The sequence below is a fragment of the Lolium perenne genome, chromosome 2 (assembly GCF_019359855.2).
Source record: "Lolium perenne isolate Kyuss_39 chromosome 2, Kyuss_2.0, whole genome shotgun sequence".
In the NCBI taxonomy this organism is placed as follows: Eukaryota; Viridiplantae; Streptophyta; class Magnoliopsida; order Poales; family Poaceae; genus Lolium; species Lolium perenne.
Window position 1 is genome coordinate 173207756 of NC_067245.2, and position 21294 is coordinate 173229049.

General features: G+C 45.3%; 1 protein-coding gene across 4 annotated transcripts; it reads right to left on the bottom strand.

Annotated features, from left to right (window-relative positions):
• Positions 1–12655: 12655 nt before the first annotated feature.
• On the bottom strand, positions 12656–17838 carry LOC127333963 (uncharacterized). 4 transcript variants are annotated; one of them, XM_051360405.2, is made up of 10 exons: positions 17684–17838; positions 17422–17526; positions 16327–16388; positions 16149–16232; positions 16027–16058; positions 15851–15932; positions 14625–14853; positions 13798–14025; positions 13314–13606; positions 12656–13207 (listed from the first exon to the last, which is right to left on the bottom strand). In XM_051360405.2, exons 1-10 carry the CDS (start codon positions 17705–17707, stop codon positions 12835–12837), a joined length of 1512 nt encoding a protein of 503 aa, XP_051216365.1. In that variant the 5' UTR covers positions 17708–17838; the 3' UTR covers positions 12656–12834. The 4 variants fall into 4 exon arrangements, with proteins under 4 accessions (XP_051216365.1, XP_071682456.1, XP_051216367.1 ...); XM_071826355.1 differs by lacking the exons at positions 16327–16388; positions 17684–17838; XM_051360407.2 differs by lacking the exons at positions 17422–17526; positions 17684–17838 and having other exon boundaries at positions 15865–15932; positions 16327–16384.
• Positions 17839–21294: the final 3456 nt, after the last annotated feature.

Genomic DNA, 21294 nt, shown 5'->3' on the forward strand with positions numbered 1-21294 from the left:
ATGTCCGGGATCTCATCCGGGACTCCGAACAAATATTCGAACTCCATTCCATATTCAAGTTCTACCATTTCAACATCCAACTTTAAGTGTGTCACCCTACGGTTCGCGAACTATGCAGACATGGTTGAGTACTCACTCCGACCAATAACCAATAGCGGGATCTGGAGATCCATAATGGCTCCCACATATTCAGCGATGACTTTAGTGATCGAATGAACCATTCACATACGATACCAATTCCCTTTGTCACGCGATATTTTACTTGTCCGAGGTTTGATCATCGGTATCACTCTATACCTTGTTCAACCTCGTCTCCTGACAAGTACTCTTTACTCGTACCGTGGTATGTGGTCTCTTATGAACTTATTCATATGCTTGCAAGACATTAGACGACATTCCACCGAGAGGGCCCAGAGTATATCTATCCGTCATCGGGATGGACAAATCCCACTGTTGATCCATATGCCTCAACTCATACTTTCCGGATACTTAATCCCACCTTTATAACCACCCATTTACGCAGTGGTGTTTGATGTAATCAAAGTACCTTTCTAGTATAAGTGATTTATATGATCTCATGGTCATAAGGACTAGGTAACTATGTATCGAAAGCTTATAGCAAATAACTTAATGACGTGATCTTATGCTACGCTTAATTGGGTGTGTCCATTACATCATTCATACAATGATATAACTTTGTTATTAATAACATCCAATGTTCATGATTATGAAACTAATCATCCATTAATCAACAAGCTAGTTAAGAGGCATACTAGGGACTCTTTGTTGTTTACATATCACACATGTATCAATGTTTCGGTTGATACAAATATAGCATGGTATGTAAACATTATCATAAACACAAAGATATATTATAATAACTATTTTATTATTGCCTCTTGGGCATATCTCCAACAGTAAGGGTGAAGAAGACCCCCCTCGCGGCACCACCTCTCCCGCACCCGAACCAAATGTCGCATCCTCTCCGGCGTGCGCACCCGCGCATGTAGCCGTAGCAGCCGCAGCCCGTCTCGCCGCCGCAGGAGTAGTACGGGCGAGAGTACACACCCTTCCTCTGGCTGGCATGTCCGAGCGAGAGTGGTCCACGGCAAACCCAGGAGACAGAGAAGAACCAGAAGAAACTGCATCGAGAGCCATACGTAAATCATCCGCCGACACACGAGGAGTAGCCGCTGCAAAAGACCGAGCCTCCAAAGAAGGACTAACTGCCCACAGTCTCTTCAATGCCTCAATAGCATTCGGCGTCTACGGGTTAGGATTAAATGGCGTGACCACAAACACAGGGGTCATAGCATGAGTAACCCCAGGCGCTAAAGAGCTAGATCCTCCCTGCTGAACCTGTGAAGTCCCAGTAGCTGAAGGCCCCACTATCGGCTCAGAAGTATCGATAGCATCATCTCCACCATCTTGAGCACCCTCATCACCCTCGTCAGGATTATCTCTCTTTACCCAAACAAAGGAACAAAATCCGGCTCTGGAATATAATCTGCAGGCTCCCAACGGAAACGGAACTCAAAAGGCTTAAACTTAACCACATCATCAGCTTTAGCTATCGGACGTACATCATCAGAAGGATCCCTAGAACCCCAGCCTGAAGCATGACCACCTGAATAATTGAGAGCAAACTAGATCTTATCCTCTTACGGAATCATTATTTTTCTTTGGTACTGCAATAGATGTGTTTAGAAGAACAAACATGTCCGTGTTTGTAAGTAATCCATCTTAGATCCAGTTCAAGCTAGAGTTGCTTATGTGACAGCAACATTGACGGTACATGGGTACCCTAAAAGTCCTCATATGGCCATCTAAGATACTTGATGCTTTCTTTCTGATTAGTAGTTCATTTTAACTCGCTTACATAATGGAATTTGGCAAATTGGTTAAACAAGTCCATTCAGAGGCAACAGATCTTCATGGTAAATATTATGTGTAGAACGCGTGCTACGCTCAGGGAGGAGATGAGTGTTTCAGCAGAAATGATACATCTACGGGATTGGTTTGCAGGACGACGTGGCTGCAGTGGATTTGTAGCAAATCGGTTAGGCCCCGTGATTTCAGGCCGGTAATAGCTTCACAGATCCACACCTCAGCTCGTAAGATAATTGCGTAGGATTCTTCCCATAAGTGTAGTGTTATTGGTGTATCAGTTTGCAGAGCTTACGTCTTTTTCATTGCACCATAGTTGTTAGTACAGTACAACAATCTCGATTAGAGGAATTTTACGGGATCCTTGTACCCCATAAAAAGAGTTTGGAGTACCAATCAAATCCGACCATCATTAAAAAAGGGTATATTAGACTTTCCATCTAACATAACAGTCGTCATGTCTTCCCGATCTAACTGCAGGCGCATGTTCGTCATGATCGGACGTACCTTGTGTCCCCGTCGTCCGCCGCCTCCACCTCAGATGGTAGAGCCAGGATGCAAAACGCTGAGGGGCCAAGCAAGATTTGGGCATTCCGGTTATGGCTATTGGGCTATATATTGGCCAATAAATTCATAGCGGAACTCAATAGATTCGATGTTGTTCGTGATTCACGCCAAGGAATGTCCTGGCTCTAGGTTATATTTCTCATCTCCATGGCGTGTGAGATAGAGAAGTTATATACGTGGCTTTGATTTGTTCCTGTAGCTGACAGGCCGGCCAACCACAGGTTCGGAGTTAGTGAGTCACCATTGCGCCTCTCTTGTTGATTCGTTTCCTTGGAGGATCGGACCTCTTGTGCGATAGATCACCGGTCGCTGGCATGCGTCCCTGCTGGCAACCTCTTTCCACGGCAGAAGGGGGATCAACCATGGGTGGATAATTTTAGAATGTTTAATTATAGAATGACGCAACAATTACTCTCATGATTACCATTTTACCCTTGAACTCATGGTACTTCACTAGTTCTTAATAGGGAAAATTTGCTACTACACACCGTTATTTTTTGGCGGTTGCCAAAACAAGTGGTGTGTCTTGGCAAATGTGCCGCAAAATTATAATGGTAGCTGGCAATGACACAATTAAGCGGTGTATTTTAGCAAAGAACGTAAAATAACAGTATCTTATAGCAAGTTTTCCCTTTTTAATATGGTACTCTTTGGTGTTTCCCCTAGAGTACCAACTCAGGCCATCCATTAGATTTAAACAAATATACGGCTAAGTTTATTTGGGGGTAGTGTAAAAGTTCTCCCAGATAAAGTAGTACTGCCAATGTTGCTATCACATGAGCAACTCTAGCTTGAACTGGATCTAAGATGGATTGCTTACAAACACGGACAGAGTTTCTTCTTCTAAACAGTATTGTAGTACCAAAGAAAAAGAATGATTCCCTAAGAGGCTAAGATCTAGTCTGCTCTCAATTGCCCGTGCCCGCTGCAGATATCATGTGGACCAATTATTTGAAGTCAGCCTTAAAAATTATGTACTCCGTACCTTTTTTATTTTCGTGGGAGATGAATTTTAGTATCCAGAACTCAAAGAACAAATACTCGTAAAAAAATCAAAGATTTAATAAACTACGTTGATAGACACAATAGTCCAGGGGGGAGAACGGGGATCGACCATCGGTGGATAATTTTCCCTGGAGTGTACCCTGAATTCATGGTACTCCATTAGTTTTTAATATGGTACTCCTTGATGTTTTCCCTTGGGTACCAGCTCGCGTCATCCATTAGACTGAAACAAATAGACGGCTACAATTTATTTAAGGGTACTGTAAAAGTTCTCCTCGCTATGAAGACGACCACATGCGTCACGTGGTTGAAATTTACACGTATCCTTTGTTACCGAGGCCGGTTTGCCAACTTTGAAACGGTTTGATAGAGGACCAGTGCATATGCTTATAGGTATATCCGACGATACGATTTTGCTTTTGACCTCCATACGAAACTTGGCAGGCCTCCAGGACTTGGTCCAGAGATCGTGCCATGGTTGATGTTTCTTCTGATGTTAATAACTATATTGCGAAACTTGTGTGCAATTAACAATGGTTCACTCATGTTGTGTTTTGTTTAGGTAAACAGGAAAAAAAAAATCTAGATGTAAAGCATAATCTTTAAATATTCTTCCATAGCTCTTCTTCTTGCAGAGAAACGATAGAGCTTTATTAATCTGCCAATTAAAATATACAAACAATAGTATCCAACGGGTGGTGATATTGTTGTTGCACCTAATCAACTGATAGACACAGTCCCGAATATAATAGCATAATGTATCATAAAGAGATGTTGCAATATACCATACCACCTACTTTGATCACTTCAATCTCAAACGCAAAATTTGTTCCTCTATTGTCATGTCAACTTCCGTTAGGTAGGAAGTCTCGCGTGCATACCTCCTGTGTCGCGACTTTCTGGTTTTCCAGAACGAAAATAATCAGTGAGTCTGAACCATTTTGATGTGAGCATATGCTTCTTCCAGAACAGGGTCGACGAACAGCTCGTCAGCAATTTGACAAGATCTTTTCTCTTTTTCTTTTTTTAGCTTGACCGACAATAAAATTGTTGGATAATTAGGCACAATTTTCGTGATTAGTTCTAAAATATTAAATATGACGACAGCAACTACTAACATGTGAAACTCAAGCATACTAGATGGATTAATCAACATGAATAGTAGCAGCGCAAACAGTAAAACATCTATCGCTAAACAGATCGAGATATGTCGCACGTACCGATCTGGTGGAGGTGGCGGTGGAGGTGTAACAGATGAAGTCGCAATAGTAACGTTGTTGATGACAACGTTGTTGACGACGGGTCGAAGTAGTCGGCGTTGAAGACGACGGTAGGCAGCACCGCCCGACTTGGACGGAAGACGACCCGTGATGAAGAGCTTGTGCAGTCGCGCAGAGCGCTTCCCAAAAACCTAATTCGCTCCCTCCCTTACAGGATCGCAAAGGCGAGCGGTTCCGGAGACCTGCTCTCCCGTTCGTCGGTGCAGGCCGGCGGGCGGGATGGAGTAGGCTACGATGGCGGCGCAAGCAGAGAGAGGTGAAAAACCCTAACTCGTGTATCAGATGTGTTTCTGCGGTAGCCGGGAAAGATATTATATAGGCTCAGAAAACCCTAGGCAACGTGGGCCACGCCCACGTTGCACGCACGTTTCAAGTTCGGTACAGATAGCCCACGATACAGGAGCGACCCTGTCGTTGCCTACTCGAAAGTACCCCGGAGGAGGGATCCTCACGGAGGGGGGAAGAAGTAGGAGCCATACGGCGGAGAGAACTCGGGATGGTGGTACGCGATTTACCCAGCTTCAGAACACATGCTCGAGGACAGGGATTACTGTTGCTTGTCTGGAATTATCTGGGCGCTTTCGCGGTGTTACAATGAGTTGTGGTTGTGCCTCTAGGGCTCCCGGGATCCGGCTTATAAAGGCGCCAGGATCTAGGGTTTCTACGGAGAGTCCTAACCGAAATATAATCTTACCTAACTACGGAATATTACATTGCCGTGCACGTCAAGGATCCGCTTATCCCTATACGCCGTACTGGATCCGGCTACCCCAGATTGGCCAGGCCGGATCCGACTCCCAGAGAAGGTCGGTGGATCCGGCTCCTTGTTCCTGGGATGGACTTCCTCCATCTTGATCAATAGCAACTAGGCCGCCTGATGGGTCATATGCCACCATCACCATCTATGGGCCACCCGGGTTTGCCGGATCTAGCCACTGTCGATGATACACCCATGAAGTATACCCACAACAGACCCGAACCGACTAACTGCGACGCGTCCGTCTAAGACTCTGTTCATTTTCTGAACTGCAAAAAGAAAGTAAAGTCTCGGCTCGAGGCTCAATCCACTCGCCACGATCGCGGTGTGGCGTGTCGAGTCGAGTCGAGACGAGCGAGGAGGAGGAGGAGCGCGTGTGTACCACTCCCCTTCTCACTCACTTACTAGTGGTGGAACAACTCACCTTATAAGGTGGTCTAACTTTCTCCCAACTTTCCATGTGGGACTAAACTTCCCACCTCTTGTCACTCCCTAGTGAGTTCCCACCAACTTGGGCTCAAACTCACATGGGCTACCACTATGTGGGCGTTGAGTTTTATAGGGAAATCTGAGATCTAATTTAGGCCACTTCATATGGGCCCAATATTTCAACAATCCCCCACCAAATCTCAAATACCCATTTAGAGATTTACCAATACTCGCTGCTTGTTTATATACCAGTGTTTCAGCAGAGACTGTTTAGCTGAACTTCCGCCTAGAACCTTAAGCTACATCCATTCACACTTGACCAATGGACTAAGCCTTGAATTGCAAGTTTTGCCTGAACATGTTTCACTCAAAGCCATAACTAGTACATGGCTGCCAGTAGCCTACCCCACGGGTGAAGAATATGTGTCATACTTCGTGGTCTCTGTATGAGTTTACTAGAGATCACCCAAATCTCATAGATTGCGACGGTTAACAATCAGACTCATATAGGTGTGTTATTTCAAGAATGTTCTGTAGGACAGCATCTTTGCTAGAATAGCCAACATAAACACATTAAGGCTTGTTTCCAACCATCCTTACAACAATTGAGAGTTGTGGATCTTCACATAGAGATGGTTACATAATACTCTCCTCAATTAAACCACTAGTTTTTCTTCCCAGGTCCTAATTCACGGGATGTCCGATCACAAAGGTTGGGTTACCACTATGGTGTAACATCAACGGGTATCAACCCCATCTCCCTCGATGCACTTTCTATCACATCACGTGATAGTCCCTTTGTAAAGGGATCTGCCATGTTTTTGTCTATTTGAATATATGTAACAGTTATTACTCCGGAGTTTCGCAATTTCCTGACAGACTTCAAACATCCCTTTACGTGTCTTGATGACTTCGTGTTATCCTTAGAATTGTTCACTTTGACATTTATAGTTTGATTGTCACAATTCAAAAGGATTGCCGGAACAGGTTTTTCAACCACGTGCAAGTCCATCAAGAGCTCACACAGTCATTCTGATTCAACAGTGGCTATGTCTAAAGGAGTTAGTTCTACTTCCATAGTTGACCTCGTCAATATGGTTTGTTTGCAAGATCTCCATGACACTGTGCCACCTCCAAAGGTAAATACATACCCACTTGTGACGTAGAGATCAGCTGCATCAGAGATCCAATTCGAATCACTGTATCCTTCAAGCACAGTTGGGTGCCTTGAATAGTGAATTCCATAACTCATTGTACCACATAGGTAACGCTTGATCCTATCAAGTGCATGTCAATGATCAGTATCCGGGTTTGACATGAACCTAATCAACTCGCTAACAGCAAAAGAGATGTTGGGTCTAGTCGCGCTCGCTATGTACATGAGTGAGCCAATGATCTGAGAATATCTCAATTGATCTATGGCAGTCCTGCGGTTCTTGCGTAGTGTCACGCTGGGATCATAAGATGTTGGAGAAGACTTGCTATCAATATAGCCGAACTGGCTCAAGATCTTCTCAACATAATTGGATTGCGTTAGAGTAATCCCTCTCTCGTTCTTAATCAGCTTGATGTTCAGGATCACATCAGCTTCTCCCAGATCTTTCATATCAAAGCTATTTGACAAGAAAGACTTGAATTCGTTGATTACTTCCATGTTTGTACCAAAGATCAAAATCTCCTCCACATACAAATAATCAAACATAGTATAACCCATTCACCCCCACCATAGCGATAGTACACGCACTTGTCAGCCTCATTAACAGCAAAGCCTACAGAAGTTAAAGTTCTGTCAAACTTCTCATGTCATTTCTTAGGTGCTTGTTTTAGGCCATATAAAGATTTCAGCAACTTGCACACCTTTCTTTCTTCACCTTTTACTACAAATCCATCAGGCTGATCCATATAGATTTCCTCTTCCAACTCTCCATTAAGAAAAGCTTTCTTTACGTCCATTCGATGAACGATAAGACCATAGGAGGCATCCATGGATATTAGTACTCGAATGGTGGTAAGTCTAGCGACGGGTGAATAGGTGTCGAAGTAATATTCGCCTTCTCTCTGTGTGTAGTCTTTCGCTACAAGCCACGCATTGTACTTCTCAATAGTACCATAGGCCTTAGCTACTTCTTGAAGACCCATTTAATTGCAGCCTGCGGGCTTGCATCCATGGGGTCATTCTGATAGCTCCCAAGTTCCATTAGAAAGAATCGAGTCCATCTCATTATGGACAGCTTCTTTCCAGTCATCTGCATCTGGAGATGCATATGCCTCTGCAATGAACGTGGGAGTATCATCCACAAGGTACACAATGAAATCATCATCAAAGGATTTTGCAATCCTCTGTCTCTTGCTCCATATAGGAGCTTCATTGTCATCCTTCTCAGTAAGATTCTCATGTGACTGCTCAAAATACTCATTAGATGTACTAGACTCAGGAATTATCTCGGTAGAAATTCTAGCAATGCTATGCATATCTTTAATAGGAAACATATTCTCAAAAAATGTTGTATCGCGAGATACATAATAGTATCAACATGCATATCAGGTACCTCGGATTGAACTACTAAAAATCTATAGCCTACACTCCGCGGAGCATAACCTAGAAAGATACAATCCACTGTATTTGGTCCGAGTTTGCGCTTCATAGTAATTAGAATATTGACTTTTGTCAAACATCCCCATGTGCGCAAATACGGAACTGATGGTTTTCTCCCAACCCACTCCTCGTAAGGGGTATCTTTATTCTTGTTAGGAACTCTATTCGGGACATAACATGAAGTCAACAAAGCCTCCCCCACCATGCCCTTGATAAACCAACAATGGCTAACATGGAATTCACCAAGTCAGTCAGCGTGCGGTTTTTCCTCTCGGTAACTCCGTTTGATTGCGGTGAATAGGGAGGCGTCCTCTCATGAATAATGTCATGTTCCTCACAGAATTCATCAAAGATTTTAGAAAAACATTCACCACCACGATCCGACCTAAGACGCTTGATCTTTCTCTCTAGTTGATTTTCAACTTTGGCCCTATAAATTTTAAAGTAGTCTAAAGCTTCATCTTTAATTCGCAACCAATAAACATAGCAAAATCTAGTCGCATCATCAATGGATATCAAAAAATATCTCTTTCCACCTTTTTTCAACACACCATTCATCTCGCATAGATCAGAATGTATGAGTTCTAGAGGTGCCAAGTTTCTCTCCTCGGCCGCCTTGTGAGGCTTCCGAGGTTGCTTTGATTGCACACAACTATGGCACTTAGAACCTTTGGCAATGGTGAAATTTGAAATTAAACTCAAACTGGATATCCGAAACATTAAACCAAAATTAATGTGACATAAACGAGAATGCCAAACACTGGTATCATCACTAACATTTCAACAAATATGGTTCACAGACTTAGAGCATCTCTAGCAGAGCTCGAACTCCGCGGAACCGAAAACTGCGAGTTCGGTCTCCCGAACTCGAGGAAATAGTTCGATTTTTTCACGGCCCAGAACAGAAACCGAACTCATGAACCGAAAACACGGAAATCGAACATCGCGGGAAAATGAAACTCGCGATTCAACTCGATTTGATTCGATCAAGCTCAATTCGTCCATATTTTACAAGAATCTTAGAAAAATACAAGCATCCTCGACCTACATTCGCTAATAACGGGCCTAATTTAGACTAGATTAGTCCCCGGATGGACAATACTGCCACCGGGAAGCTTAGGCATCGGCGACGGAGGGTTTTTGGTTGCCGGCTATTCCTAGGCGATGATGAGCGCCGCCACCTTGAAGGCTGCCGCCTCGGAGGTGCTACCGCACGCCAGAGGTGGCCCGTCGGCGTCGTCATCGTCGTTGCCGCCGGCAGAGGCGGGCTGCACGAGCCGGCAGCGGGCGGCGCCTTGGCTTCTCCTTCCGCAGCCGACTCCTCGCGCGCTTGATGGCGCACCATAAGCTCCGGCCACTTCCGGCCAGCGCGCTTCCATGCGCCATCGGAGCGCGACCGCCTCGTGCGTACCGCCTCCTCCCGTACACCCGGCGGACTCCGAGGTGATTTTCCGCCGCCGATTCAGCCACCTCCCCTACCTACGCGCCTTATCCGGTCCACTGCGGACGGAGGGGTGGTGGCCGGAGCGGTGGAGCGGTGTCAGAGCTGGCGGAATCGCTCGCCAGAGAGGAGGCAGGCAGCAGCGGCGGGAGTGAAAGCGGCGGAGGGGATTAGGGTTTAGAAACCGAACTCCCTTCCGCGGCCCCTTTTAATACGGGGCGACCGCTCAATATCTCGGGGGGCCCGAACTCGTTATACTAGCCAGGCCGCGAGTTCGGGCTCCATTCTGGCCCATCTCTGAACCGAACCCCTATTCTCGCCGGAATTTTTCGGTTTCTGCTGCGAGTTCGGGCTCTGCTAGAGATGCTCTTATTACTAAAATCGGAAAGCGAAAAGCAAAAAGTGGAACAAGCCTCCGCATTCTCAGGCTTTACCAATAAATTGTCCAAACTTGGAAACAACTACTTTATTCGACTCTAAAACAACCTTAAACCCATCTCTGCAAAGATGGGAGCGGCTAACGAGATTCTTGTTCATAGTAGGGACATGCTACACGTTCCTTAGTTGCACGATCTTTCCCGAAGTGAACTTCAGATCTACCGTGCCAACACTACGAACAGAAGCATGTGACCCATTCCCCATCAAGACGAAAGAATCACGGGCGACCTGGTAAGAAGTGAACATGGATATGTCAGCACACACATGAACATTAGCACCCGTATCAATCCACCAACATGGAGATTGAAATACCGAAAGAACAGTAAAGAGATTACTGTACCCATTAGCATTGCTAGCGGTCACCTTGTTGACTTGCCTCGCCTCGCCTTTTTCTTGCGGTCTGCCCTCTCTAGACAGTCCTTCGAAAAGTGGTCAGCCTCTCCACAGGTAAAGCAACTCAGATCTGCTTTGTTTATCATCTTCTTCTTCTTGAAGGTTGTAGTCTTCATATGCTTATTGAAGAAGTGCTTGTTATTCCATTTGTTCTTGATCTAGGGTTTCTTCTGCACCATGTTGGTGCTAGACTGATCCTCTCCTTTCTCAGTAGTATCCTTAGCCCGAGCTTTCTCCTCAACATCAAAAGACGCTATCAAATTTTCAACTGATATCTCATGTCTCTTGTGTTTGAGAGTTGTGGCGAAGTTCCTCCATGAAGGGGGGAACTTAGTGATAATGCATCCAGCCACAAACTTGCCAAGTAAGGCACAATTAAGGAGTTCAAGCTCTTTCGCGATGCACTGTATATCATGAGCTTGTTCGACTACAGAACGGTTGTTTACCATCCTCATGTCATGGAAGCTCTCCATGATGTACAGTTCACTGCCTGCATCGGTTGCACCGAATTTAGCATTAAGTGCATTGCAGAGCTCTTTACTGTCTATTATGTGCATATACACATCACACAGACGATCAACAAGAATACTCAGTACGTATCCGACGAAGAGAGTATTGTCTTCCTTGAACTTTTTCTGATCTTGGTCAAATATTGTTCCCTCAGGAAGACCATTACTAACTTCGAACACTTTAAGATGAGTAAGTCAGAGCGTGGCCTTAATCTGCCACCTCTTAAAGTGCACACAAGTAAACTTATCTGACCTAAGTGCATCAGCAAAACCAGCCATTGTTAACTCAGAAAATTGCATACAATTAGGTTTTTTTGTATTGTTGGATAATTAGGCACAATTTCCATGATTAATTCCAGAATATTAAACATGATGACAACTACTAACATGTGAAACTCAAACATACCAGATGCATTCATCAACATGAATAGTAGCAGCGCAAACAGTAAAACATCCATCGCTAAACAGATCGAGATATGTCTCACGTACCGATCTGGTGGAGGTGTCGATGGAGGTGTAGCAGATGAAGTCGCAACAGTAACGTTGTTGATGACAACGTTGTTGACGACGGGTCGAAGTAGTCGGCGTTGAAGACGACGGTAGGCACCATCGCCCGACTTGGACGGAAGACGACCCGTGGTGAAGATCTTGAGTAGTCGTGCAGAGCGCTTCCCAAAAACCTAATTCACCATCTCCCGTACAGGATCGCAAAGACGAGCGGTTCCGGAGACCTGCTCTCCCGTTCGCCAGTGCATGCCGACTGGCGGGATGGAGTAGGCTACGATGGCGGCGCAAGCAGAGAGGTGGAAAACCCTAACTCGTGTATTGGATGTGTTTTTGCGGTAGCCGAGCAAGAGATTATATAGGCTCAGAAAACCCTAGGCAACATGGGCCACACCCACGTCGCACGGACGTTTCGAGTCGGTTACAGATCGAACTGACTCAGTCCACTCACCACGATCGCGGCGCGACGTCAAGACGAGCAAGGAGGAGGAGGGTGCGTGTACCACTCATTTTCTCACTCACTTACTAGTCGTGTAACAACCCACCTTATAAGGTGGTCTAACTTCCTCCTAATTTTCCATGTAGGACTAAACTTCCCACCTCCTGCCACTCCCTAGTGAGTTGCCACCAACTTGGGCTCAAACACACATGGGCTGCCACTATGTGGGTTTTGAGTTTTATAGAAAAATCTGAAATCTAATTTAGGTCACTTCATATGGGCCCAATATTTCAACAAAAATTTCAATGGACGGTAAGATCCTTATTTTGCATAGACGATGCTAGAATAAAGGTCTAGGCTTAGAATCCATTCAGAAGTTGTTGTGTTGAACATGATCGACAATGGTACACTTGACAAACACAGCTGAACTATTCTCGTTTCACTCAGATTTACAGAGGAGCAAACCCTGCTTAAGGAGCTCTAAATCCAGGGCCTCAATGCAGAAATAGAATAAGATTACAAGAATGTTCACGGTGAACCGGAAAAAAAAAAGTAGATGTGGAGCACAAGAATGGAAAAAAAAAACAGACTAGCCTTGGAAAGTATTCTCAGCAGCTGGTTGGCTATCAACAGGAATATCCAAGCTGTTTTCTTCAGGTTCTGTGGTTACTTCCCTTACAAAAGATAGTTCGGAGGAATGGCTATTTTCTTCAGGTTCTGTGGTCACCTCCCTTACATCAGATACTTCAGAGGAATGAGAATTTTCCCACTCCGTGTCCCCAATAGTGCGTATATCGACTCCCTCGTCGTCCAACTCAACTATGTTCTCCGCAATGGGTATCGGATCTGTATCGCTTAAACAAGCCTTATCCACGTTATCGTCTTCCATTTCCATGCACTTCGAAGAAGTGGAGCATATCTCCGACCTCTCCTCGCAAACTTGTTTTGTGCTAGTCTCTTGCCTGCAGAGAAAAGATATCCAAATCACCCATCAACTTTGCTATACAAGTATATTATATTGTGCTAGCCAAAATTAAGAGTGACTAAACAGCATATGGTGCTTGGAACCTTTGTATTTGTGATTGTAGAGCATCCACGAGAGCTAGGAGTTCTTCCTTTTCTTTCGTGGCAAACTCGAGTTTACTCACAGCTTCCTTTATATGGATGTTAACGTCGGCTGCTGAAACCCTAGCTTTCTCTTCGGCTCTGACTACAGCTGCTTCTAAAATGACAGCATTTCCTCTAGCTTTTCCTAGTTCAGAGCGCCACATCTGAGCTTCTTGCAGAGCAGAATCTCTCTGCCTTAGTAAATGCTCTCTTTCTTCAGCAAGCAGCTTTGCCTTTTCTTCTGATTCCCTTAACTGTTAACATAAAAGTCAGTTCAACTTTTTTTTTAAAAAAACTGTTCATTTGTAGTCTTACCATGAAGTGTCCTTATCAGACGCATAAAAAGTAAACCATAGTTCCAAATTTGGTCTATATACATGTAACAGCATGAAAACGGTAGGTACTAGAAGATGAATGATGTATATATTCACGAAATGGTTGTTACCCTAAGCAAAGACAATTCAACTTGATTTTCCTGGTCTTGTTTCAGGCATTCAAGTTCTGAAGATAAAATTCTTCTCGCCTCATCAATTGAATGAACAGCAGAAGCAGCAGTTTGGGCTGCCTCAGCAGTCTCGTGTAATTTATCTGTAATCTCCCTGATGGTGGAGTCGCGTGCACGGATATCCTGCAATAGCTGGTGCAGTTCATCATCTTTAACTCGAAGGGTCTCCTGTCGTATCGATGTGTAGCACATCCCAAATAAAGGAAAGGAAAAATAACTTTAGTATCCAAAAGAAAAATACACATATGAAACGATTTAGAGCTAATACCACCTAAGACAGAACCAAGAAAAAATCTTATATGTTTATCCACCATATGAGAAGTGAATGCTCTGCTATAGCCTTAAAGTTCCAGGGATAGTGCAAACTTTAGCCTCACGGGACTGCTAGTTTTGTCATTGTTTGGTAAGTGAAAAACTCTATATGTTTGCCCCTCTTACCAACACTATAAATGGTTTTCAAATCTCAAATTGAAGATTCAATTTTATCAGAAATTTGGTTTGCAACCAGAAACTCGTTCTCTCAAAGGGGTTCAACTGATTTGAAAAATTATGGAATTAATGAGTCACTTGTTTTAGGAACATAGTCTAACAACTGAATACCAGATCAATTGACTACAGAAAGAATATTATTGTTCAAAGGAGACTACCGGATACCGTATCACTTGGCCACAACAGATGTCCTATATTCATCAGTAGATTTATTTTGCAGCTAAACTACTAAACTTCAATTAGTTACTCATTTGTATGTAGTATGAAGAAGAGCATACCATCATGATTGTGAGATCATCTAATTGACCTCTACTAAGTTTATTTGTAGTTGAGCCTAAAGCTGCCCGCAAGGAGATCTTCATCGCTGCCTCTACCTCTTTGGATGCTTCAATTGCAGTTGCATTAGCCACGGCCACAGCAGTAGCAACTGTTCCTAATTTTGCAGAACCATTTCCACCCAATGAATTGACTGCCTGTTTATGAGCCTGTAGGACCAACTGAGTTGCACTGCATGTATTTGAAAACTATTAGAAGGTTTGAAGGGTCATAACTAAAGCACCACGCCACCACAGATGAGTGAGTGAAATAACTCAAAGCATACTGAATAAGTAAAATGGAACCAATATCATAAAGCACCAAATGCAAGCCTTTAGCCGTCCTGTAGCCTATTAGCTTATTTACGTAATTATGCAGCTCAAGAGTTTGCTCTTACTGTTGGATAAGTGGGCACATCTTACCACGAGCAATTATTGTTTAGAAAACAAAGGGCACAGCTCAGTTCTTCAAGAACAAAGGTTCAAAACATTTAAAGAGGCTGCCTCCAAACATTTAATGAAAGAAGAGCATATCGGAACTTCTTGTACACACTTACGGACAAATTAGATGAAACTAGGTGAACTAATGCAAACATAAGAATGTGTTATCAATTGAATCTGATGCTTCAGAAAAAGAAGACTGCATTTAAGAAAATACAAAACAATATGTAAATAAGAGTACTTTCCATGTAATATCTTAAATTCTTAACACTCCAAAGTGGCTCGGAATTCGTACAATGATATCGTAATGATTAGAGGATGAGAGATTTGTGTGAACTGATGGTGATGATAGGCCATGTAGGTTATTTGAATTGATGGTGATGATAGTCCATGTACCCACATGGCCACATGCAAATATACATTTTTTGGTTCTCAAACCCCATATCCTAGAACAGGAACGTGTTATGTCAGTGTTAAACTAAATGCAGTAAACCACAAAATCAAATGTCTTTACTAGTATGGATGCATGTCAAAATTTATGGGTTCTCCTAAGAATGAATCAATCATCACTTTGTTTCAAAATAAATCATAGGAAAGACTATGATAGTAGTTGGAACAATTCAACCATTTAACCTATCAAAACATGTGTAAGTTATCCTATGGATAGTGGTTAAATCTAGTGAAGTAAGAATCCTAAAGTCATGGTTCAAAACAACAGAACACTGACAAGTCACAGAACACAAGCTTACTGTAAAGTAGATACCCATGCTCTTGCAGCGCTGGGAGTTTCTGCACAAAGAAAGTACTCCCTTTTCTGTGGAGTTCCAATATCTATAACACTAGTCAATGAACGAAACAAAATGAATCTAGTCCATAGGAAAAAAGAAAGAGGACAAAGTAACCCAGAGCTACTCCATGTGGATACAGACACAGCATCCTTCATATTTTGGCAGTCCACTGCGTCAAGTGAAACATGAGGCCCTTTAGTGCTTTTACCACTACAAGCCTGAAAATAATAATGAAACAGCAATGAAGAAGAGATCATACTGAAAGTTCGTTGGTGACAAAGTCACAGTGCTTGTCGAATCGAACACAATCATTCCCCTCACAGCAGTGTCGCTTCTACGGACCCTGAATCATAAGTTGAAGTGTGAGATCCTGCAATCCCTTGTTTGCGTCCTCATCTAGTTTCCAAAAGAAAAACAGGAAGCATGTATTCTCATACTTGTATTCCATCTTTCCAGTTGCTGGGTCAAGTATAATCCACCGTTCATTCCATTTTTTTAGCTGACAGTTCAAAGTAAAGTTTATCATGAAAAAAAAGAGAAGTGCTGGAATACCAAAGAACCAACAGCCATACATGTATTAGAGAAATGGATCTGCCATGACATTGAAAGAATGTACACTTTAGTATACAACGTTATAAGTTTTATCAAATTCTGTCAAAAATGTTGTGTTAGCACTCTTTGGGTTTATTTTATTTCGCCAAAAAAAGAAGCAACCTAAACAACATGAATACCCCTAGATCACTTGTTTCAAGAGCTGTGGTTGATGCAAAAACTGCCTCATGTTGCACATCTTCCCCAAAAAAAAACAGAAACTCGTCCTATCTGGTCAGCAGTGACATGGAAACAGCCGGCGGTCATGAAGGTCCTGACCGCCGCCCAAACTTCCACCTCTGCTGACCATCGCCATTGCTGCTGCCCGGTCGACATCAGTCCATCTCAGCTGCTAACCTAGTCGGCTTGGGAGAGAGGCGAAGCTGTGCAGCCATGGGCCACGGCAACGGCACCAATGGAGTGTCGGGTCGTATGGGTCATTTTTAGGTCAAAACCAAAGCTGACAACTGATTGAGTTGGTGCAAGGATGGCATAAGTGGAAGGATTAACGTCTCTGTCAGTGCATTTAGACAGAATCTGACTTTCGTGATGTTTGTATGCTCCTGACTGCTTATATGCTCCTCCCGTTGAATCAGAATGTGCACAAGTTCACCTATCGCTACTACAGTCCCAGGGAGGCTGTTTTCACGCTTGAGACACAAAATTCTCTAGTTCAATTGCAATACATAATATTGACGAGCTACAAGCAAACATGTTCAGAACCAGATAAAATTATTCGGTGCATCAATCAGATACCACGCATGGTCAACAAACACCAGAAAATTCAGAGATGCCAACACTCTGCCTACCTGAACTTTTACTTAGCCTGACATTTAGGCAAACTCCATAACGGATTTAAGTTCACAAGTATGCAAGAAACAGACTCACCCCGGTAACTAAGCTGCGAAATGGAAGGGAACTGTGAGGGGAGAAGAAATTACTGTGTCGGATCGCTTCAAGAGAGGGCCCTGGAGGATATGACGGCTGGAGGTGGAAGAGAGCTGCCGCCTGACCCGCTCCAAGCTGCTCTCCATCTCCCCTACCATCTGCGTGCATCACAAGGGGCAAAACCCAAGCAAGAGATAACCGGAGCTTCAGTGAGATTCCGGTGTGTGTGGCGAGATCGAGACGCGAGAAATCTCGTCGACTTCGATCCAAACTCGATGCAATCACGGGGAGGAAGTAGAGAAGGGACAAACTCACCGTGCTGCTCCCATTGGAGGCCATGGCCGGATCGGGGAAGGGAGGGAAGAGGATCGGACGAACGATGCCCGGAAAATGATTTAGCAACTGCGAAACCGACAAGAAGCTTCTGCCAACTACGATGGACTCGTAAGCTCAAACCCGCCTTTCCAGCTCGATAACGTCTTTGTTTACGGCACTAGAAGACGTATTTCCGTATTCCTTTCCTAGAGCACAGTTGGTCCCAAGATGTCTCCGTCTCGGACTTCAGTTGGGTAACTGGGTTCATTGCCAGACCATGTTCATTGCGATCTGACCGGAGTCGCCCCGGATACGGTGCCGACTCGATCTCGGCGACGACATCGACTATATATAGGGTCCCCCGGACGACGCATCTCGGACCACACCAAAGCGAAAACACCAAGGTGAACGAACGAACGAACGAAACTAGTAGTGTAAGCCATCATCAGATCGATCAAGAGACCAGCGCGCATGGCCGGCAACGACGACGAGTGGGTCTTGCTCGACTGTGACGACGAGATGGCCTTGCCGGAGGCAGCTTCCGCCGTTCCTGTTCCTGCTACATGTGCTTCGGACGACGCGATGGCGGTGGTCACCGCGGCCGACAACGCCGAGTGCTCTGGTGTCGTCGCGGTGGACGCCTCCGAAGACGACGACGACGAAGAAGACGCCTACTCCGACTATTCTAACGAAGGACGCCTCGAGAGAGCGTACGAGTCCGATGGGGAACTCGATCAAGTCGACGCAGCGGAGGTGGTCACCGCGGTCGCGGCCGCTGACATCAAGTGGTCTTACGGAGATAGCACGGATGAGGAAGACGCCTACTCCGGAGACGACGACGAAGACGCCTACTCCGACTACTCCAACGAAGGACGCCTGGAGAGAGGCTACGAGTCCGATGAGGACCTCCATCAAGTCGGCCACGAGTCCTGCCAAGCCGCATTCGACATGAGGAAACTGCCCGACAAACCCAGGTCCATCGCAGACGGCCACAAAGCGTCGGCACCGTCAGCGGGCGTATACAACCTCTCACGCCAGTTATACGCGACGCGTCTCCAAGAATACCTCCATGGATCAGGTTCGGCTTACCGACACGGCCACGAGTGCTCTGGTGTCGCGGTGGACGACGCTGGTAACACGGATGATGAAGACGACGACGAGGAAGACGCCTGCTCCGACTACTCCGACGAAGGACGCCTCGAGAGAGCCTACGAGTCCGATGAGGACCAAGTCGACATGACGAAACTGCTCGTGCTCGAAAAAATCATGTCCATCATAGACCCCAGCAAAGCTGCACCCGGCGGCGGCATCTCGGACTATGACTACGGTGGCCTCTCAGATGTTGATTACGAGATCCTCTCTGATCCTGATTATGGCATCCTCTCGGATGTTGATTGGGGCCAGGGTCTTGATTGGGGCAGCCTCTATGATTTTGACTACGGCAACCTCGATAGTGTTGACTACGGCAGCCTCTATGACTTCAACTACAGCAGCGCTAGAGGCCATTAGGGCGGCCTCTCAGACTTCTCAACTACGGCAGAGGTCATTACGGTGGCTGAGCCGCTTGGATCATGGGCATAAATGCGAAGCTTGGTGTCTTTTCATCACACTAGTCTAGTAGGCAATTGCCGTTTGGATCATGTAATAGGCCGGAGATGATGCGTGACTAGTGTACTCTACTTTCTTGTTTTAGTTTTTTATATGCGATTTTTCTTGGTTTAGTTGACCCGAGGATCCAATGTTATTATCTTGTCAGAAAAAACAAATCTATTATTCAAAATAAATCTATTGTTATTATAATGTTATATATATATGAAATATTTGCAGAGACACATGAGAGTGGGATGCTCAATAGAAGAAACTATTCATGTCGAGAAAAACTTTGGCTACTTCTACTTAGAACACATAATTCTCACGTTCCTATGCCTATAACACTTTTTTTTTAGACTGAAGGCTCGAGCAGAGCCCGGCTTTAAATTAATGAAGTCACAACAAACAGCTGAAGGTTCAAGATACAACTCACACTGCCAAACCGAAGGATAGCAAAGATAACGGTCTAACACGTCCATGTGCTCCAACACATGTCATCCATACAGCACATAGCATAGATACAAGATAAGATAGCGGCAGCGAAGAATGCTATGTCTGCCTCCTGGAGGAAGCGTGGAGCTCGCGTAGTCTGCCAATCGTCAGCTCCACCGCCTCACAGTCCTCTCTCCTAGCCACGTGCTTCCACACCTGAAGATAAAGAGACATTTTGTATATGCAGTCAGCAGGTTGACTAGGGAAGCGTCCCTCGATGGAAAATCGGTTTCTTATGTTCCATAGGGTCCAGCACAACGCCGCACAGCTAATCAAGTAGACCCGTTTCGTTTGGCCCCTGCACTGTTGGAGCACCCTATAAATGACCGCCAAACACGAGGGGTTCCAAGTGCAATGCAGCATTTCCCTAACTGCGCTCCACATGAATCTGGCCAGGACACAGGTGAAGAAGATGTGGTTCGTGTCCTCCATCTCTCAACAGAGGGCACATCTCCGCGAAGATGGCCCCCTACGCCTACGAATGTTGTCATTGGAGGGCAGGCGTTTACGCATAAGCTGCCAGAGGAAGATCCTGATCTTGAGAGGGACAGCAATCCCCAGAGCACCCCATAGTGTTTCTGTGGCGTGCCTTGGCATAACTTGGGGTAGAGGGAGCGCACCGAGAATTCTCCAAAGGGTTCGAGAGACCACCAGATGGTATCCTGACCGGCCCTCAGACCCGCCGTCTGGAGATCCCTCTGGATGTCAGCGAGCTCCCTGAGCTCATGCCTGCCAAGCTCCCTGAGCTCATGCCTGCCAAGCTCCCTGCGAACGGGGATGTCCCAAAACCCGTTGGCCGCGGCTTGGGCCACAGAGGCATCTGGGTTTGCCGTGATGGCGAAAAGGGCTAGGAAACTGACCCGAAAGGGTCTCGGTCCTAACCACAAGTCGTGCCAGAACCGGGTCGAAGTCCCACTGACCACCTGATGCTTTGTCCCCAAACAGAGCACTCGCTTGATCTTCTGAAGCGTGTTCCAGAATTGTGATCCTCTTGGGTGCGAGTCTACCCAGATGTCTCTACCGGTCAGGTACTTGCTGCGAATGATATCCGCCCACAAGTCGTGAGCACCATTCATGTTTTTCCAAACCCATTTCGCCATGAGGCAGACGTTCATGAGCTTGGTGTCCATAATACCTAGTCCACCCCCCATGGACTTGGGCATGCACAACGCGTCCCATCTGACCCAATGGTACTTCTTCTTTGGGCCATTTGCTTCCCAGAAGAATTTCGCGCGATGTTTGCGGAGGGCGTCGTGGATGCCATCCCCCAGCATGCACACACCCATGGCGTGCAGGGGCAGGCTGGACAGGCAGGCGTTCACCAGGATAAGTCGCGATGCCGAGGACATGAATTTGCCCGTCCACGGGTCTGCCCGTTTAGCAACCTTGGTTGTCAGCGGACCCCAATCCGTGGCCGTAATGGCATGGTCAGAGATGGGAAGGCCAAGATATGTGAAGGGAAAGGACCCTTGTTTACAGTTTAGCATGTTGGTGATCCGCTGCTTCTCCAAGTCCGAGGTCCCCATGAC